We start from the raw sequence: 17,481 nt of genomic DNA on the forward strand, positions 1-17,481 counted from the left end.
TGCTTCATGGACTCCAGTATTTGATTTGGCTCAAAGATCAACTCCAAGGGTTAAATAATCAGACTAAATAAAAGCCCAATTATAAATTCACAGTTAAATTACTGTAAAATAGCGAGTGTTACCAGCGTGAGGCTGCGGTTTTCCATGGCTTTTAAATGATGAAATATGATTTAGCTCTGATATGGTGTGAACACAAGAGATTTAATCACACTGTAAGATGAGTTACTGCTACTGTCACGGTCCTGAGCCTGCCGACTCAGTGTTTTGTGTTTCCTTATGCTTTTGTTCATTCCGAGTATGTATTCTGTTGTGATTTGCCATTTGTTAGGTTTCTGTTCTTTGCCTGCCTGCCCCCACTTCTGTGTTCCCTCTGTCTGTCTATGGTGTCACACTGTCTGCTTGTGTATCTGTCTGTTTAGTTCAGTGTCTGGTCTGGTTCTGTGTCTGAGTTTCCTGTTTTATTGTGAAGGTCTCTGTCTGATGTGAGTGTGTTCTATTTACGTTTCCCCTGTCCCGTCAGCTCTGAGTTCTCCCAGCTGTGTTGCCCTCCTGTTTCTCATCCCCTGATTACTGGTGTGTGTATTTAAGCCCTGTGTGTTCTCCTGCCTGTTGCCAGTTCGTCTGTGTTCCACGGTGTCCTGTTCCTCGTCTGCGTCTCTCTGCCTCTCATCCCTTTTGGTATCTTCTCAGGTTTGTTATTTAGTTTTCCCAGTTTAGGTTTCTGTAGTTATTGTCCTCCCGCATTGCCTGTTTTGCCACCACTCCACTTTGTAAATAAACGTCACTAGCATTATCATCCACTGCTTGCATTTTGGGTCCTTTCTCCCTCCAACACCACACGGCTCGCCTCGGCAGCCGTGACAGCTACTATATTTTCACACAGTTTAAATGTATTTTTTCAGTTGTTAATACTTAATTTGTTTAAGTCTTATACTCATTAACCTATGTAAGGTATAATTTTGCATTGGCTTTATATGCATAAGTTACTGCACAATCAAAAGGGGTGGCACATCGATTTTCCATGATATGATCCATTGGGAGTCACAACAGCCCAATGAGGAGGCGAAAACACCAAAGCGTTTGACCTTCAGAGGCTGGTTTTGGAGTAGTGGATGAAAAGTAGACTGGGAAGTTTTTACACAGCAAACTTTAAATATCTGTGTCTCAGAAGGCTGAAAAGTGGTTTTGTTAACTGCTCTCCGGGGGGATGCTAGGCTCTCATGCATCACAGTTTGGTTCTTAAATGTTGTTTTTTTTTAACTAGAAATGGTGGTCTCACCCGTCATAAGGTATGTAGATGTCAGGAAAGCTGTCGGCGATTTTCACATCCGATCCGGGCCAGAAGAAAGTCCCAGACTTCAGTCCGTGGTACTTTGCTGTGTGCCAAATCTCCAAAAACAAACAAGACATATGAGCTTGACAGAAACAGCATCAACGCTGATTCTAAAGTTTCTTTTTTGCAATGTTTATAAGAGTTTTATATTATTGTTGTTGCAGTTACTTGCAGTACAGACAGTGTAACGTCTCTATTGACAAGACGCAATCTTTCTAAGTTGCTTCACTAACTGGCATTAAATGAATGTGCTCTGTGTCCTTTATCAGAAGCAGCATGTTAAAATGGAATCTTTATTGTCAAAAAAAATCCTGCGTTGACACTCTTAAACCAACAGAGCTATACAAGCTGCTTCCATATTACACAACTCTTGCATGCAGCAATGCAGAGCAGGAATGTAAAAGTGCCCAGGGACTTTTCCTTCGCTGAAACTGTCAAAAGCAACAAAAAAAAACAACCCCAAAACAAAACAACCCAAAATCTTATTCCAGTTTATAGGCAAAAACTCAAACGTGCCAAGCCTGTAGTCAAAACTGTGAAGAAGTGGACTAACGCAGCAAAGCAGGAACTGCAGGACTGTTTTGACTGCACTGATTGGACTGTTTTTGAAGCTGCATCTGATAACCTGGATGAGCTCACGGACACTGTGACATCATACATCAGTTTTTGTGAAGACGTGAGTGTGCCAACAAAGACCTTCTGCACATACAACAACAATAAACCATGGTTCACCCCTAAACTCCAACATCTTCGTAAGGCTAAGGAGGACGCCTACAGAAGTGGTGACAGGGCCCTGTACAAGCAAGCCAGGAACACACTGACCAAGGAGACCAAAGCAGCTAAAAGGATCTACTCCCAGAAGCTGGAAGAACGGCTCTCAGCCAACGACCCTGCGTCAGTGTGGAGGGGCCTGCAGGAAATCACCAGCTACAGACGCCCCCCACCCACTGTTGAAGCAAACAAAGACCTGGCCAACGAGCTAAACACATTCTACTGCAGGTTTGAGACGGACAGACTCCCACGCCTCACCCTCCCCTCCCCAGAGACACCGCTTCAGACACTGACCCCCAACACACCTTCCACCTCTCCACCTCTCCCCCCTTCACCCTCACCCTCTCCAATCCAGTCTCAACGACCACCCCCACCCTCCCCAATCCAGACTCAACGACCACCACCACCCTCTCCAATCCAGACTCAACGACCTCCATCACTCCTCCCACCCCCCTTTCCTCCTCCCTGAAACTCAGAATACACACTGAGGATGTGAGCCGACTATTCCAGAAACAGAAGCCCAGGAAAGCCCCCGGACCAGACGGTGTCTCACCCTCCTGCCTCAAGACCTGTGCTGAACAGCTGGCTCCCATCTTCACTCGCATCTTCAACAGATCCCTGGAGCTGTGTGAAGTCCCATCCTGCTTCAAACGCTCCACCATCATCCCTGTTCCCAAGAAACCCACCATCACAGGACTGAACGACTACAGACCTGTTGCCTTGACGTCTGTGGTCATGAAATCCTTCGAACGACTGGTGTTAGCCCATCTGAAGGACATTACAGGCCACCAGCTGGACCCTCTGCAGTTTGCCTACCGGGCAAACAGGTCGGTGGATGATGCAGTGAATATGGGGCTGCATTACATCCTGCAACACCTCGACCGCCCGGGAACTTATGCCAGGATCCTGTTTGTGGACTTTAGTTCGGCTTTTAACACCATCGTGCCTGAACTTCTCTCTTCCAAACTCTCCCAGCTCAGCGTGTCTCCAGCTACCTGTCAGTGGATCACCAGCTTCCTGACAGACAGAAAGCAACAAGTGAGGCTGGGGGAGATCACCTCTGAAACTCGGTCCCTCAGTACTGGTGCCCCTCAAGGATGTGTCCTCTCACCACTACTGTTCTCCCTCTACACTAATGACTGCACCTCCAAGAACTCGGCTGTTAAACTCCTAAAGTTTGCAGATGACACCACCGTCATTGGCCTCATTCAGGATGGTGATGAGTCTGTATACCGGCAGGAAGTTGAGCGGCTGGTACTCTGGTGCAGTCAGCACAATCTGGAGCTGAACACTCTTAAAACTGTAGAGATGACAGTGGACTTCAGGAGACATCCCCAACTCTGCCCCCCCTCATCATGTCAGACAGCCCTGTGTCGACTGTGAAGATCTTCAAGTTCCTGGGTACCACCATCTCCCAGGACCTGAAGTGGGAGACCAACATCAACTCCATCCTCAAAAAGACCCAGCAGAGGATGTACTTCCTGAGACAACTGGGGAAGTACAGTCTTCCACAGGAGCTGCTGACCCAGTTCTACACTGCAGTCATTGAGTCTGTCCTGTGCTCCTCCATCACAGTCTGGTATGGTGCAGCCACTAAACAGGACAGGAGCAGACTGCAGCGGACTGTACGGGCAGCAGAAAGGATCATCGGCGCCCCCCTGCCCTCCATCCAGGATCTGTACCTCTCAAGAACCAGGAAACGGGCAGGGAAAATCATCACAGACCCCTCACACCCTGGACACAGACTTTTTGACCTGCTGCCCTCTGGCAGACGGTACAGAAGCCTGCAGACCAGGACCACCCGACACAGGAACAGTTTCTTTCCCCTCACCATCTCCCTTCTAAACAGTTGACCTGTCACACTGCTCCCACTGCCAGACTGCAACTGCACCTTATGTACATTCTGTAGTATTCATCCCACCTCATTTCATTTCTGTATTTTATGTACATAAGTTTAGTTATTTATAGTTGGTTTACACAGCTTTGTGTATGTATGTGTATGCATGTGTAATGTATATATAGACGTGTGTGTGTGTGTGTGTGTGTGTGTGTGTGTGTTTTAAATTGCTGTGCTTGATAGCCTCCATCTACCGGAACCAAATTCCTTGTATTTGTCTGCACATATACTTGGCCAATAAACACGATTCTGATTCTGATTCTGAAACCAAAAACTGTATTTTGGCATTTTTGTATTCAATTACACTGACAGAAATAATGTTTCACTTTTCAGCTTTTTTTTTTAGATTTAACTTTTAAATGTAATTTGACCTAAGGTCACTCAGCTTGTGAGTGTAAATCAAACCTAACAAGACTCACAGGTTGTCCAAGGTACCAGTCGGGGTTATTTTTCTCTGGACTGGACAGAGAGAAGGTGGCATCAAACACCGGGTCATACATGGTATTGTCAATCAGACCATTTGACTCTGGGTAGAGACCCTGAGGGAGGAGGAAGAGGAAGAAAGAGAGGAGACAATTAATAATTCAGTTTAATTGAATACATTGATCCTCTATGAAACCATCCTGCAGAACACTCACGCATTCTTTCATTCATTATAGAGAGTAGTAATCCTTATGACTGGGTCAAGTGTCTTCATACCACAAGTATGTGCTTTGTATCCACCTTGAAAGGAAGCTTCTAGTGAGTGGGAGTCGGGATTCCCTTACGTGATTTCTAAGAAGCTGAACGGCTTGTTTTGAAAGGGAACTCCTTGTAGGAATGAGTTTCAGCAAGAACTGGGTGTGTATTATCATATGAGATATGGATCAGGCTCTGCGGTGTTGTTCACTGGCCTGACTTGGTTACTGCAGAAATCCCAGTGACCTTTATCTGAAAGGAAGAGATGAAAACGGGATATTCTGGAAACTCTGGTCATGCATGCTATCTCTTGTAACTTTCTTCTCCTTAATGTCAAGTATCATCTTCATAAATGCTTCTAAATTTCTAGTTTTATTACTCTTAGATGAACTGGCACTTAAGAAACTTGAACTTCGCACGTTTCTTAAACTACACACTATTCTGAGTCAGTACAAACCCTTTATTACTACAACAGAATACCTGCAAACAAGCCTGTTATCTTTTTTTACACTGTGACTGTTTTTATTCATTTATTATGTTGAAGGTGTCACAAAGAGGCTTTTATTTTCCCAGCGCCAAGTCACCAAATAAGCCTGCATGACAGACTTCCAAGACAAAAACCCACTGCTGAGCAAAAAGAACAAAGGCTTGTCTCAGTTTTGCCCCAAGATTTTTGTAAAAATGCTCTGTGGACTGACAAGACTAAAGTTCAACTTTTTGGAACACTTCAGTTCAGAAATGAAACATCATACCAACAGTAAAATGTGGTGGTGGCAAGGACCCAAATGCAGGACTTGTAGATGACTCAAACTCAAACAGCAGCTTTAGTGCTGAAACTCCACAACTTAGGGAATACAAAACTTAGGCATGAACTGAAACTCAAAATCACAGAGATGAGGATAGGCTAGGAAACACTGGACTCTGGGAGCCCAGACACAGCCAGGGAAACAGCAACGAGGTGACAAATAACAAAGGGAAACGAAGGACTTACATACATGTAAAGGATACCGAGCAGATGGGCAACAGGTGGGAACACAGCTGGAATATACAGACAGAAGAGGAAGCAAAACTGAACACAGGACGAGAGACAATCAAAAATAACAGGAAGTAACACACACACACTGGGACAGAGGAAAAACAGACATGAAGACAGAACACAGAGAACAGACAGACAGGTACATGACAGGGGACACAGCTGGGGAGACTGGATATAGAAAGGAAGCACAAGGGATGGTAACACTCAGAGATAAGAACATACGCAGAAGCTAACCCCCCAACCCCCACCCCGCATTATTACTAAGAAAATAACAAACTCAGAACCCAGACATCATTATCTTACACCTTCAAAAACACAAGCCCAGAACAAACCTCAAAACAACCATGACATTATGACCTCAAGCTGAAGCCAAAACACAAGACAATGATCCAAAACACAGCAGCAAGTCCACCTCTGAAAGGCTTTGGAGTGCCCGAGTCACAGTTCTGACTTGAATCTGACAGACATGCTGTGGCAGGACTTCAAAAAGGCAGTTCATGCTTGAAAACCTTCCAATTTGGTTGAATTATAACAATTCTGCAAAGATGAATGGGCCAAAATTCCTCCACAGCTGTAAAGGAGTCACTGCCAGGTATCGTAAACGCTTGATTGCAGTTGTTGCTGCTAACCGTGGCCCAACCCGTTACAAACTCTTTTCCACACAGGACCTTTAATAATAAACCTCTTTATTTAGAATCTGCATTTTGTGCTTACTTGTGTTATCTGTCTAACAAACACAAAGATCAAGTACAAGAGATGTATCAGATTTCACTAGAGTGTGTGAGAAATTCTAACGTGGCAGTTAATGTATGCAGCAGTGTGAGTGCTGTGCGTCTGTACCGTAACAATGGAGTAGTGATTGGGAAAAGTCTTTGTCGGAAATGCAGACTGCATGAATGGAGCTGAAGTTCCACACTTTCCTGTGAATAAACAAGTTTGGAATGGTGCCAAATTAATTCCTCCACATGACTTCCTTGTAATATGACCAAGTGAGTCATTGCCCTGCCTGCAGGCTGAATAAATTCATTAAGCATAACGCTTCAACAGATGCAACCCTGAGCACACACTAATTTGTATTTGATAAGCAGGAAATTCAGTGGAAGAACCTGCGTTTGTGTGCAACCATTTATTTATTTATCTATTTTGGTAAGATAACTGACTGTAAAGTCACCTGGACTTGTTTCATCTTGAAGTTTTGATTTCTTATGAATGATGATGCTAGCTTTCAATTTGTCACCCAACAGCCCCAAAGGCAGCCTAAAGGCAGGCAATTTATAGGCTCACATTTCTTACAATAAACAGACATGTAAGAGGTTTTGTTCATGTATGAGGGTAATCATGTTTCTTTAAAAATATAAGGTTGACACTGACTGAGTTTATCCAGGACAGGGATGAGTGCACTCCATGTCTGCAGGTACTCCGCCCTCAGGCCATCCAAAGACACAAGGAGCAGTGGTTGCTTATAGCTGTGAGGACAGAAAACAACCATCAAACGTAGCAGAAAGGCTGAATTATTAAATACTGACATAAACATACCAAGCTGGATAAAGATGGGCTGATTTATGAGTAGGAATACTTTTGTGTGAAAGCTGCTGTTGTCCACCACAACATATTTGCATTTAACATATGCAAAGCTTTCTCTCATTTCACTCTGCTTACAGCCATACTGTCTATGCATACACCTGTATAGGTATGCTAGCTTGTGTTTCTTTTGTTAGCTTGATACTCCACCCTATCATCCAAAGATGGTAGCTACTTTTACTTTTCTACATGCAATCTGCAATTATAAGAAATATCCAGGACTGATTTAAAAAAAATAAGAATAATTATAATAATAGAAAGGCTATGTTACGGTTGGCTGCAGCTGTTTGGTAGATCTAGGGAAGATGTCATGATCCTGGGCCCTTTTGACTCCGCCTTTTGAGTTTTAGTTTATTTTTTATGTTTAAGTCCTTTAGATTTTCTAAGTTCATTTCTATCATGCCCAGGTTGTTATTATAGTTCTTTGTTATTAGATTCCCCTTGTGTCTTCCTGACCCTGTGTTAAGTCTCCCTTGCCCTTTATGTTGTCATGTCTGCATCTCATTATGTTTCCTGTTTTATTTTTGAAGAGGTCTTGTGTTCTTTGGTCAGTGTGTTTAGTGTCACTTTTCCCCTGTGACATCGTTATGTTCATTTGTTTTAGCTGTTTCCAATGTGTTGCCACTTTCCCTGATCACCTCCTGTGTGTATTTAGTCTGTGTGTTTTCAGTCATTCTTTGTCGCATCGTCTGTGTTGTTTCCATGCCATGTCTCCAGGATTATGAATTCACGCCCGGTTTCTATGTCCATGTCCATGTTCCATGGTTTTGTTCACCCAGCTCACCCAGTTTAGGTTATGATAGTTTTGCCTTTGCCCTTTGTTTTGTATTCTAAGATCAGACTTTAATAAACAGCTTGTTTCAGTTAATATAAAGTTTTGCTTATTTTGCGTGTCTGCATTTGGGTTCTCTTCTTCACTGCACACAGTCTGCCTTTGCCAGACTGTTACAGAAGAAGGCATGCATGGAAACAGAGTTGCTCTTTTGTGCATGAAAGATCATTTCAATCAGTTTTTCAATCAATCTTCAGTTTATTGACTTTCCAAAGGAATTATGATATCTTTGGTATAAATTCTTACCCTGCTGGACACGTGGGGGTTGACAGATTGTCGCACGTATCTTCGACCCACTGTTTCTCTCCTGTAGCGAGACCATAATGTTTATGTCACCAGTGACATCTGATCTTTTGAATACACTTTGTAACATCTGTTATTTTTGCCATTTTTGCTGCCAGCTGTAAGTAGGGTACTAGAGATGTAATGAGAGTTTTAATGAGAATAAAATGCCCTGTAAATACAGCTAAAATGTTTTTGTTAGAGTTATATTTGTTCAGATAAATATCTGTGGGTTATGGTTTAAACTAGAATGCAATTATTTACAAGAAAAAGCTACAGAACTGTGTCAGCTTTAATGTACTGTATATACCCCTGCTTTCAAACTCTTAGACCACCACTCCAGTTAAGAGGTCCTTAAGATGAACCTTTCAAGTATACAGAGTGGTTTACCACTGCAAGAGCCACTCGTACCCTAAGAGGAAATTCTATCAATAAACCAGTTTTAGAAATCGCCTTCTCTCATCAATCTTCTCTGTTTATTCAAAGTAAGATCTACAAGTAGCTAAACAGGTCTCCTTAAACTGTTACTGGCTTTTACAGATCTTTCTTTTGTGTCTGCAGCCTCTGCGATGTTCCCGCAGCCTCACCTTGGCAGACGTGTTTGTAGTTGGTGCAGCAGTCTCCAGCAGAAAGACAGTCATCTGAACAGTGGCACTTGCTCTGCGTCAGCCTCTTCTCACCACAGCGCACCTTTGTGCATTCCCACTGCTCAGCTGAAGGAGACGGTCATGGAGTTAAGTACAGAAGTACACTCAGTTCAGCTGTTGAGCAGTGAAGGACGTGTAAGGAACAGCGCGGGGCTTTGAGTTAAACCTTCAACCTTTAAACACTGGTTTGTAGGTGATGTTTTCACTGATTTATTTTCCACATGTGAAAAACTAAAAAGAAAAACACAGTGAAGAAAAGTTCCACAGTGTAGCATTAGACATATCTTTGGTATCTTTGGCCACTGTTTTAGCACAATTCTACTCGATAAATCATCTCTCCATTTGCTTCCATGCACTTTGCTTTGCAAGCAGTTGGAAGCTCACTTATAATGTGAACAGGCTTCTGTGACTTAAATGTTTATTAAGTCCACAATGATGTGAAATGAAGGAACTGAGGTAGAGGTGGAATGCAAAGTGGCTTGCAGAGACAGCAATAACTATGAAAGAGCTTAAATAACATGCTACATGTTGCTGGCCAGCCTCACTCAGTTTACAATTGCTATGTCACAAACAAAGTCTCACTAGGAGCAGTGCAGATGTCATGGTAGTCAAAGCAGCAGCTGTTGGCGGCTACGCAGTTTTCATCACATCTGCAGCCAGGTTTCTCGTTGTCAAAAGGCTCATAACATCTATTCCTGCAGGATGTGTGGGGCGTGACTGTAACAGAGAGACAAAACCGGAGCGGAGAGTGCTGAGTTAGTCGATTAATGAAGATGAAAAGAAACATTTAAGGAAACAAAGAGAGCTGCAAAAACAAAAAAAACTGATAAGCTGAACACAAACCTTTGTTGTTTCCAACTTTATAAAGAAGATGTTATTTTCTTCTTCTTCATTCTAACAAATGGAACATGTTCAGGTCTTAAACTGGTGATTAAACATTGCAAAAACAACCAGGGGAAGGCTTTCCCATCATGGATTTCCTGTCATGGATTAGTCAGACATATATTGGGCTCAATGTACTGAACATTTTCTACCACAGTAAGGGAAAAACATCTGTCTACATATAAGATCGGTCCTGAGAGGAATGAGTCTGGATCTAGTAAGCACTTTGAAGTGCCTCAGCAGTGCTCATCTATACAGTCATCAAACAAATGAGCCCCAAATGAGCAGCTGAGACTGCATAACCCCAGGTGAAAATGAATGGGACAGCAGCCAGACAAATTCAGCCAAAGCCAGTGAAACGTGGTCTCTTCTCAGGTTTACAGAAAATATGTGAAATAAACAAGATTTTCATGGAAATGTGTTTATGTTATGCTAACATGGCTGCGTCGCTGGCGATCACGCAGCACATCATTATATACCAGCTAGCTCAACTTCAGTAACCCTACAAACGTCACAGCTGTTTAGTTTTCTGTCTTCATTTATGTTGGAAGTGATAGCAGAGCTGTACGTTTGAATGTTTCAGACATCTCTCAGTCAGAACATGCTATATCATGTTTAGGTGGAAGCTAGCGAGCTAACTTCCTGCTAACTTCTAACTCAGTTAAATTTAATAAATCCTGTTTTCATGGATGCCTGGATGTTAAACTTCATTGTTACACCTGGTAAAGCAGCAACATTGATCATTTTATTAAAGATGAAAGAATTTAGACAGTTTAAACTCTCAGTGATGCTGCAGTGTTCGTTTGACTTTGGGACCTGAAGCTGACTGAGTTTAGGACCCAGATTACTCCACGAGGCTCCTGACTACGGTAACCGTAATGCTCCGACAATCCATCAAGCAGTGCGGCTTCGTAGCTTACCAAAGTCATACTAACATCTTTGACAGATTTTTGAGCGCTGTGTAGCACATAAAATCGGTTCGAGGTCAGTAAGCACAACCCGAATTTATACATAAGGCGCACTGTTGATGTTTGAGAAAATTAAAGGATTTTAAGTGCGCCTTATAGTGCGGAAAATATGGCAGGTATGTTTTCTTATAATTTCTTCAAGTATCTTCAGGAATCGTTCTCCAGGCTTCTTGAGGGATGCTGGCTGCCTTTTGTTCTGTCCTGTCAGGATGGTCGGGAGGCCCACGCACCACTCTTAGTGTTGCACTGTGTCTCTATTCTACTGAAGTATACTTTTACTGTTTGAGATCATTGTCATGGTGAAAAATAAAAATGATAGCAATCAGGCTCTTTCCAAATCGTACTACGTGGTGGATCAAGGGTGCAGTATGGTATCCATTTATAATTTCATTAATTTTGACCCTGACACCGCTGCAGCTCAGACCATGACGGCGCTTCCACCATGTTTTACAGATGGCTGTTCTCGTCTGGTCTCCAACATATGAACAATAAAGCAAAGGAATGTTTTGCCCTCATTGTTTACTCTGTTTTGCGTCTAGAGGAGGCAGCATCATGATGAATCAGAGTGCACCTGGTTCTGATACACATGTTAATTAAAGGGAAGAAAAAAACATTTCACATGAAATTTCAGACCAGACGATGCTACGTTTTCACAGCATAATGACGCCTATAAGCTGGTAGACAGTTCTTTGTTGGCACACCGTTCTGACCTTTAAATCTGGGAATACACAGGCAACACTTCTTCAAATCTTCCAGCACTACGATAAGTAATGTTTGCAAATATCACAGCTTTTTTCTTGAAATTCAACTCCTTACATCAGGTGACTTTAAACCCCATTACATTGAGATGTCTTCCAAACATCAGTTAATGTTAATAATCATCCAGTGGTCCATGGACACGAGATCTCAGTGTGACCCACACATTTTAGTGGGCTGACTTATTTTCGATTAAACAGACCTTTCTCCAGTAAGTTAAGCTTTCCGTCTGTTCTTGTTTTTACTTGTCAGGCAGATTTTCTAAGAATCACATGAGAAATTGTTGATTTCCTGATCTTTTGAGTCAGTTTCTTCACATGCTGATGAGTATTAAAGCTTGAAAAGCTGAAACAGTGACATGTACCAGATTGGTCATCGATTTGGTCTATTCTTTTTCTTTAGACATTTATTTATTTTTTGCAAATCTTTTCCTTTTTTTCTGCATTTCTATGGGATTTGGAAATTGACATCACATGATTCATGTTAGATATACTCATATGTCACACTGTCAGCTGTACATTTTACTTGTGACACTAAATGTGATTTCTTTTAGACATCAACACAAAAATTCCCCACACAACACAAATAGAAATAGACCTAATGTCTACAGGAAGATTCAAATGAAACTATTTGAGTGTTTTGGCTGTGTTCTTTTATTTTAGCCATGCTGGGATACAGCAACACAGATATTCTGTTTTAAATGTAATAATTCCCACCAACTTTACATAAAAATAGAAATAAACTGAAGGTTTTTCACTATGAGCATGGCTTTAATACAAAACAACCACAGTCTTATGAACCTGTGTGGTTCATTTACCACTCGTGCATTGTTTGTTGTGAATTATGATGACTTTTAGAATACTAATGTGTCCTGCAGTGCTAATGAAATGCTGTGCATGTGTTTCCAGGCCCAGATCTGTAATGCTATGTTGGGTGGGCTGCTAGAAATATTAGGTTAGCACCTTTGGTTAGACAACATGTTACTGGTTTGAACTCCAAGAGACATTTCTGAGATTGTTTCTACAGGCTTAAAAGCAGCCTGCTTATTCAGGTATCTAACCAAAAACCATGCATAAACATAACTGTAGAACGGACCAAGCAGTTTGCAGCCTTTAAATCTTTTTTGTGGGTGAAAAAGAATATTAGCTGGATTCACCACTGGTGACATTTTCCAGCGACTGAGTCATTCGGAAAAAAAGTGTTACAGACTAAAACTCTGACCCTGAGGAAACAGCCTGCTGTTTTTATGAATCAGCACCTTCTTTGACAAAGGAACAGAACCGAGTGTAAGATACCGACTGAAATTAGTCATTGGGCTTCACCATTTCTGTCTGTAAAGCTTTCAGCATTATTTGCCCGCACAAGCATCTCAGACCAGAATGTTAGTTGACAGATGAACACTTCAGTTCATTGTTCATCTTCATTTCTAAAGGTTATTTGACCGTTAGAAGTACAATCAGGTGCCCTCTAAGATGCTGCTGTTATACTTTTAAGAGGGGGTAAAATAAGCACCACTGGTAAATCAGTTTAAGAGTGCCAAAGTTACCATTTTGTTTTTAATGGGTTGTGCACAGAGGAATTGATGTTATGTATTTGTATGAAATGAAAAATGTCAAAGTTGCTCGACCTTGTAATAAATGTTCACTTGATCTTTAAGTAATTGAGATTTATGGTAAAGACACAAAATAAGTCACTGCCAGCTCTTTAGTGGTAAAAATTAACTTTAAACAGGAAATCTTGTGAATCACTTCTGGTACAACTCAATCAGTTGTGAGGAACAGAAATGTCTTTTGTATCCAAAGGAAAACATTTGTAGGAGGACACACTCCTTTTTGAATGACATTTTTAAAATAAGCGGAGGAAGTTAATTCGCTCTGACATGAGATGCTGATTTGACGCCTGACTCACTCTGACAATTCTAAATTAACCTAATTTCTGAGTCATCAGAATTAGGCTGCCCTGAGTCATGAAGATCAAGTCATATGGAAAAATAATGTAATTTATTAAGAAAGTTTTTGTTGTATATAAGTATTGGAAGTTTCTGAGCCTGCAGAGACATGTTTGCATGTTAACATTTTTGTGTGGGGGTGTTTGTGAATGTACCTTGGTTTTGACATCTCTGCAAATCCAGTCCGAGACCGAGTCCAAGACCAAGGATTAGAGTCACAATCGACACAGCCAAGACACCAATCTGTGAGAAAGAAATACAAACATAATGCGAACCTTGCAACAAATCCTTTCTTATGAAGTCAAACACAAACCAAAAGGACAGAAAGTTCAGGCTCTATCTGTGAGTGGAAGCACGTTCTACAGTTTGTTGTTGCCAAACGAGTTGTAAAATAAGGAACAAAGGGTTTAATGACAGCAACGAGGTCACGAGAGTGCAACAGAAACTTTTAAACCTGCAGTACACTGTGGTGTTTTTTATTAGCGTCTACTTACAAAATGCCACTGCTGTTTCTTCTTTATGACTGAAAAGTACCAGTTTATTTTATAGCTGCTCTTATCAGCTGTATTTATTTAGTGCCTTAGAGCAACAAGTTTATAACATTAAATTGAGGAGACGTGGCTTGAACAACTATGATTAGTGCAATTTTACAGACTATGGCTTCTGGACTGATTGTTGAAATAATTACTATCAATCAGACTTGTATTCACTGTTTCTAATATCAGTAGAACCACACCGACTTTACACAGGGGTGCTTATCATGAGGTGAACAGCTGGATCTCGTAATTGCCCATTCAAAACTTTCCCAGACGATATGTGTACGCAAACTTAAATGTCTGGAAATTGCTGTAATCTTTTACGACAAACATGCATGATAGGAACAGCTGTTTGTTATTGTTCAGTTACTCACGTATGAAGTTGTGACAGGTTTTTGGGTAGATGCCTGTTTAATGCAAGCTTTGGAAATGTTCAAATGTTGACGTAGAGCAGAGCAGAGAGGCTGATCGGAGGCCCGCTCACTGTTGTTATTCCATCCATTGGTAAGAATTCAGTATCATAAACTTTCATTTACATTTTGAGTAAAAATGAAACAAAGGCCTTCAATGTGTCTCATTACATTCCCCAATTATCACTTAATTAAAACAAAAATCAGTACTCACTATGATCTTCTTCTTGTTTCTCTTTGCTTCGCTTATCCAATCCATGGCTGCTGGAATATGTCTCTTACTGCACAGAGACGGGCAGACGTCCGGCAGACAGACAAAAAGAGACGCATGTTACTTTATGCGGATAAAAGAAAGATATCTCTGCAGTGACCTCTGGACCAAGTACGAGAACTGGGCAAGCAAATGATTGTCAGAATGAAAGATAACCCCATGTTCATGTGTTTTCCCTTTGTCGAGCCACAGCTGCTCCTTTGCTCACATTTTAACTTCAAAAACTTATTGGAGTGCATGTGAGATAAAAAGATAAAGCCACGGAGTAAAGATCAGAGTCTGGATGCAAACTTTCAGTGTCAGACCTTTTGATTTCTCTTGTTATCAATAAATGATAACAGCTTGAAACAATATATTGGTTTATTTGACATGTATCAAAATGAATTACTACTTTTACAACTAGAGCTGTTAATTGACTTTTAAAGACGTTTGTAGTGATGCGAAATGCTGACTCACATTTCGCCGACAGTTTTATCAAAGCTGTCGGGAAGACACTGATTGGTGTGTGTCACTAAAAAACTGTGGCAAAGCTTCACTTGATAAGGTCTTATTATAGTTTGAACTAATGAAAGAGACCTTTGAACTAGGCTGGTTTTTTTAACTGGCAGTGTGATAAAGTAACGGTATAACTATTGCCACCTTGGAGGGCCCAAGTGCAGACATGGAAGGAGACGGAACTGAGTTTAAACAAAAAGCGAGCCGTTTATTATGGCTGAAAAACACATGAATACAAAATAAAACTAAAAGTAAATGGAGCGTAAACTAAGCTAAAACCCCAAATTGAAAAACTAGACTATGATAACTGTGACAAAAAGGACATGAACATGAAATATGAGCGTGACCCGAGCTTGACATGACATGGTGGCAAAAAGACGACCTGACAAAGACTGAATGAAAACACACAGACTTAATACACACAGGAGGTGATCAGGGGGAGTGGAAAGACAGGGAGAAACAGCTGACTCAAATAATCATGACGACACAGGGAAAAGTAAAACTAAGCACAATGAAAGTAGACACAAGGCTTTCAAAATAAAACAGGAAACATGGAGAGACATGAACTGGGACAAGCAAGCTTGACACAAGCAGTGTTGGGGAGTAATGGAGTACATGTACCGCCGTTATGTATTTAAAATACAAAATATGAGTAACTGTATTCAGTTACAGTTACCGTTTAAAAAGGTGGTATTCAGAATACAGTTACTTTGTTGAAATAAATGGATTACACGGCGGTCTTTTCCTGTTTCACATGTTAGGCTATGTCCTCTCTATTTTTGGTAATTCCGCGCTGGTGGAAACCCAAACAAAACACACATTAAGAGGCTCTAATGCCTGTGTCTCAATCTCACGGCCCATGTCACTTCTACTTGTGGCCTGCATAATGATGTGAAGAAATCATTCAAAAAATGATTTAATATGAAGGCAATAGGCAGAGCGTTACAGGCATCGCCCTAAAGATCGTAGCCTCATGGGCAGTGTAGTCCGTGCTGCAGGGGGAATGGACTGCCATACCCGTTATGTGTCTGTGAGCGAGGGAGGGAGAAAAAAGAGAGCGGAAAAGTACGAGTTTTCACTGAGCAAAAACAGGAGCTGGAAGCATGTAAATATAATAATAACCACTGCAGCCAAGAAGAGTGCCTGACGAGCCCAGCTGTAAGTAAGCTATTAAGACTCGACTGTACACTGTGTTCGTGTTTTCCTCCGAAAACAATAAGTTCCGTTGGAGCAGCCTTTCAACGCCTCTCTCTGTCTCTCACTAGCAAAGTTGACCCAGACAACAGAGTAAAGCTAGTTTTCAGCTACGAGCCCGACACGAACCCGACGTATTAGTCAGAGGTCCCTTTACTATGGTTCGGAGCCGCGGACCTGTTTTATATACACGTGGAATAGTTTTCTAGTTTTCTATGCGAGATCGCTGCAAAAAGTGCAGCCTTACCTAATGTCCACCTACTGTTACTCATTTATATTAAGATTTTAAAATCCAGTTGATATTGGTATGGAGAGTAGCCTTCAGTAATAGTAATAAATCACAGAGCAATAGTGCATTCATGTAGATGTAACAAGCTTGATAATATATTAAGTAATCCAAAGTATTCAGAATACGTTACTCTGATTGAGTAACGTAACAGAATATGTTGCAAAATACATTTTGGGGCATGTAATCTGTAATCTGTAATCTGTAGTGGAATCCATTTTAAAAGTAACCTTCCCAACACTACAGACACAACAGACACAGGCAGTGAGACACAGAGGAGAGAGACACAAGGGGAACCTACGTAGACGAGGAAGCATAGAAAAAAACATAAACCAGACTAAAACTCAACCAATACAAACTAATAATACCAACAGAACTTAATGTTATCTCAAAACTAATACAAAATACAGAATAACTCAACTCTGCCCTTAATTTAAGAATAGCACATGATTTTAACATAATACTAAAACATAAGAAATCAACAATACAAAATAACACCAAACACTGGGTCACTGCCCCTGACACAATAGAGACTGAAGCATTCATTAATGGCAGGACTTCTTTGAGCAGTCTTGTAGGAATGGGGTCTAAAAGTCACATTGATGGTTTGGAGGAAGCAACTACTGGGCAGGCATACCTCAGTAGGTAGAGTGGTGGCCCCATGATCGGAAGGTTGAG

At 41.3% G+C, this 17,481-nt stretch overlaps 1 protein-coding gene across 1 annotated transcript in view; it reads right to left on the reverse strand.

The window, feature by feature from the left end:
* The window catches only part of LOC100709923 (venom phosphodiesterase 1), a 54,745-nt gene extending 37,264 nt beyond the window's left edge, over window positions 1–17,481 (reverse strand). The window contains exons 1-10 of the mRNA XM_013266403.3: window positions 17,441–17,481; window positions 14,772–14,838; window positions 13,767–13,854; window positions 9,640–9,774; window positions 8,998–9,123; window positions 8,375–8,435; window positions 7,087–7,181; window positions 6,556–6,635; window positions 4,421–4,540; window positions 1,280–1,389 (exon numbers count right to left, since the gene is read on the reverse strand). Of these exons, the coding sequence (XP_013121857.2) occupies window positions 1,280–1,389; window positions 4,421–4,540; window positions 6,556–6,635; window positions 7,087–7,181; window positions 8,375–8,435; window positions 8,998–9,123; window positions 9,640–9,774; window positions 13,767–13,854; window positions 14,772–14,838; window positions 17,441–17,466 (908 nt within the window). The 5' untranslated portion in view covers window positions 17,467–17,481. The remainder of the gene's footprint in view (window positions 1–1,279; window positions 1,390–4,420; window positions 4,541–6,555; window positions 6,636–7,086; window positions 7,182–8,374; window positions 8,436–8,997; window positions 9,124–9,639; window positions 9,775–13,766; window positions 13,855–14,771; window positions 14,839–17,440) is intronic.

Source organism: Oreochromis niloticus, linkage group LG22 (genome assembly GCF_001858045.2).
Source record: "Oreochromis niloticus isolate F11D_XX linkage group LG22, O_niloticus_UMD_NMBU, whole genome shotgun sequence".
Lineage (NCBI taxonomy): Eukaryota > Metazoa > Chordata > Actinopteri > Cichliformes > Cichlidae > Oreochromis > Oreochromis niloticus.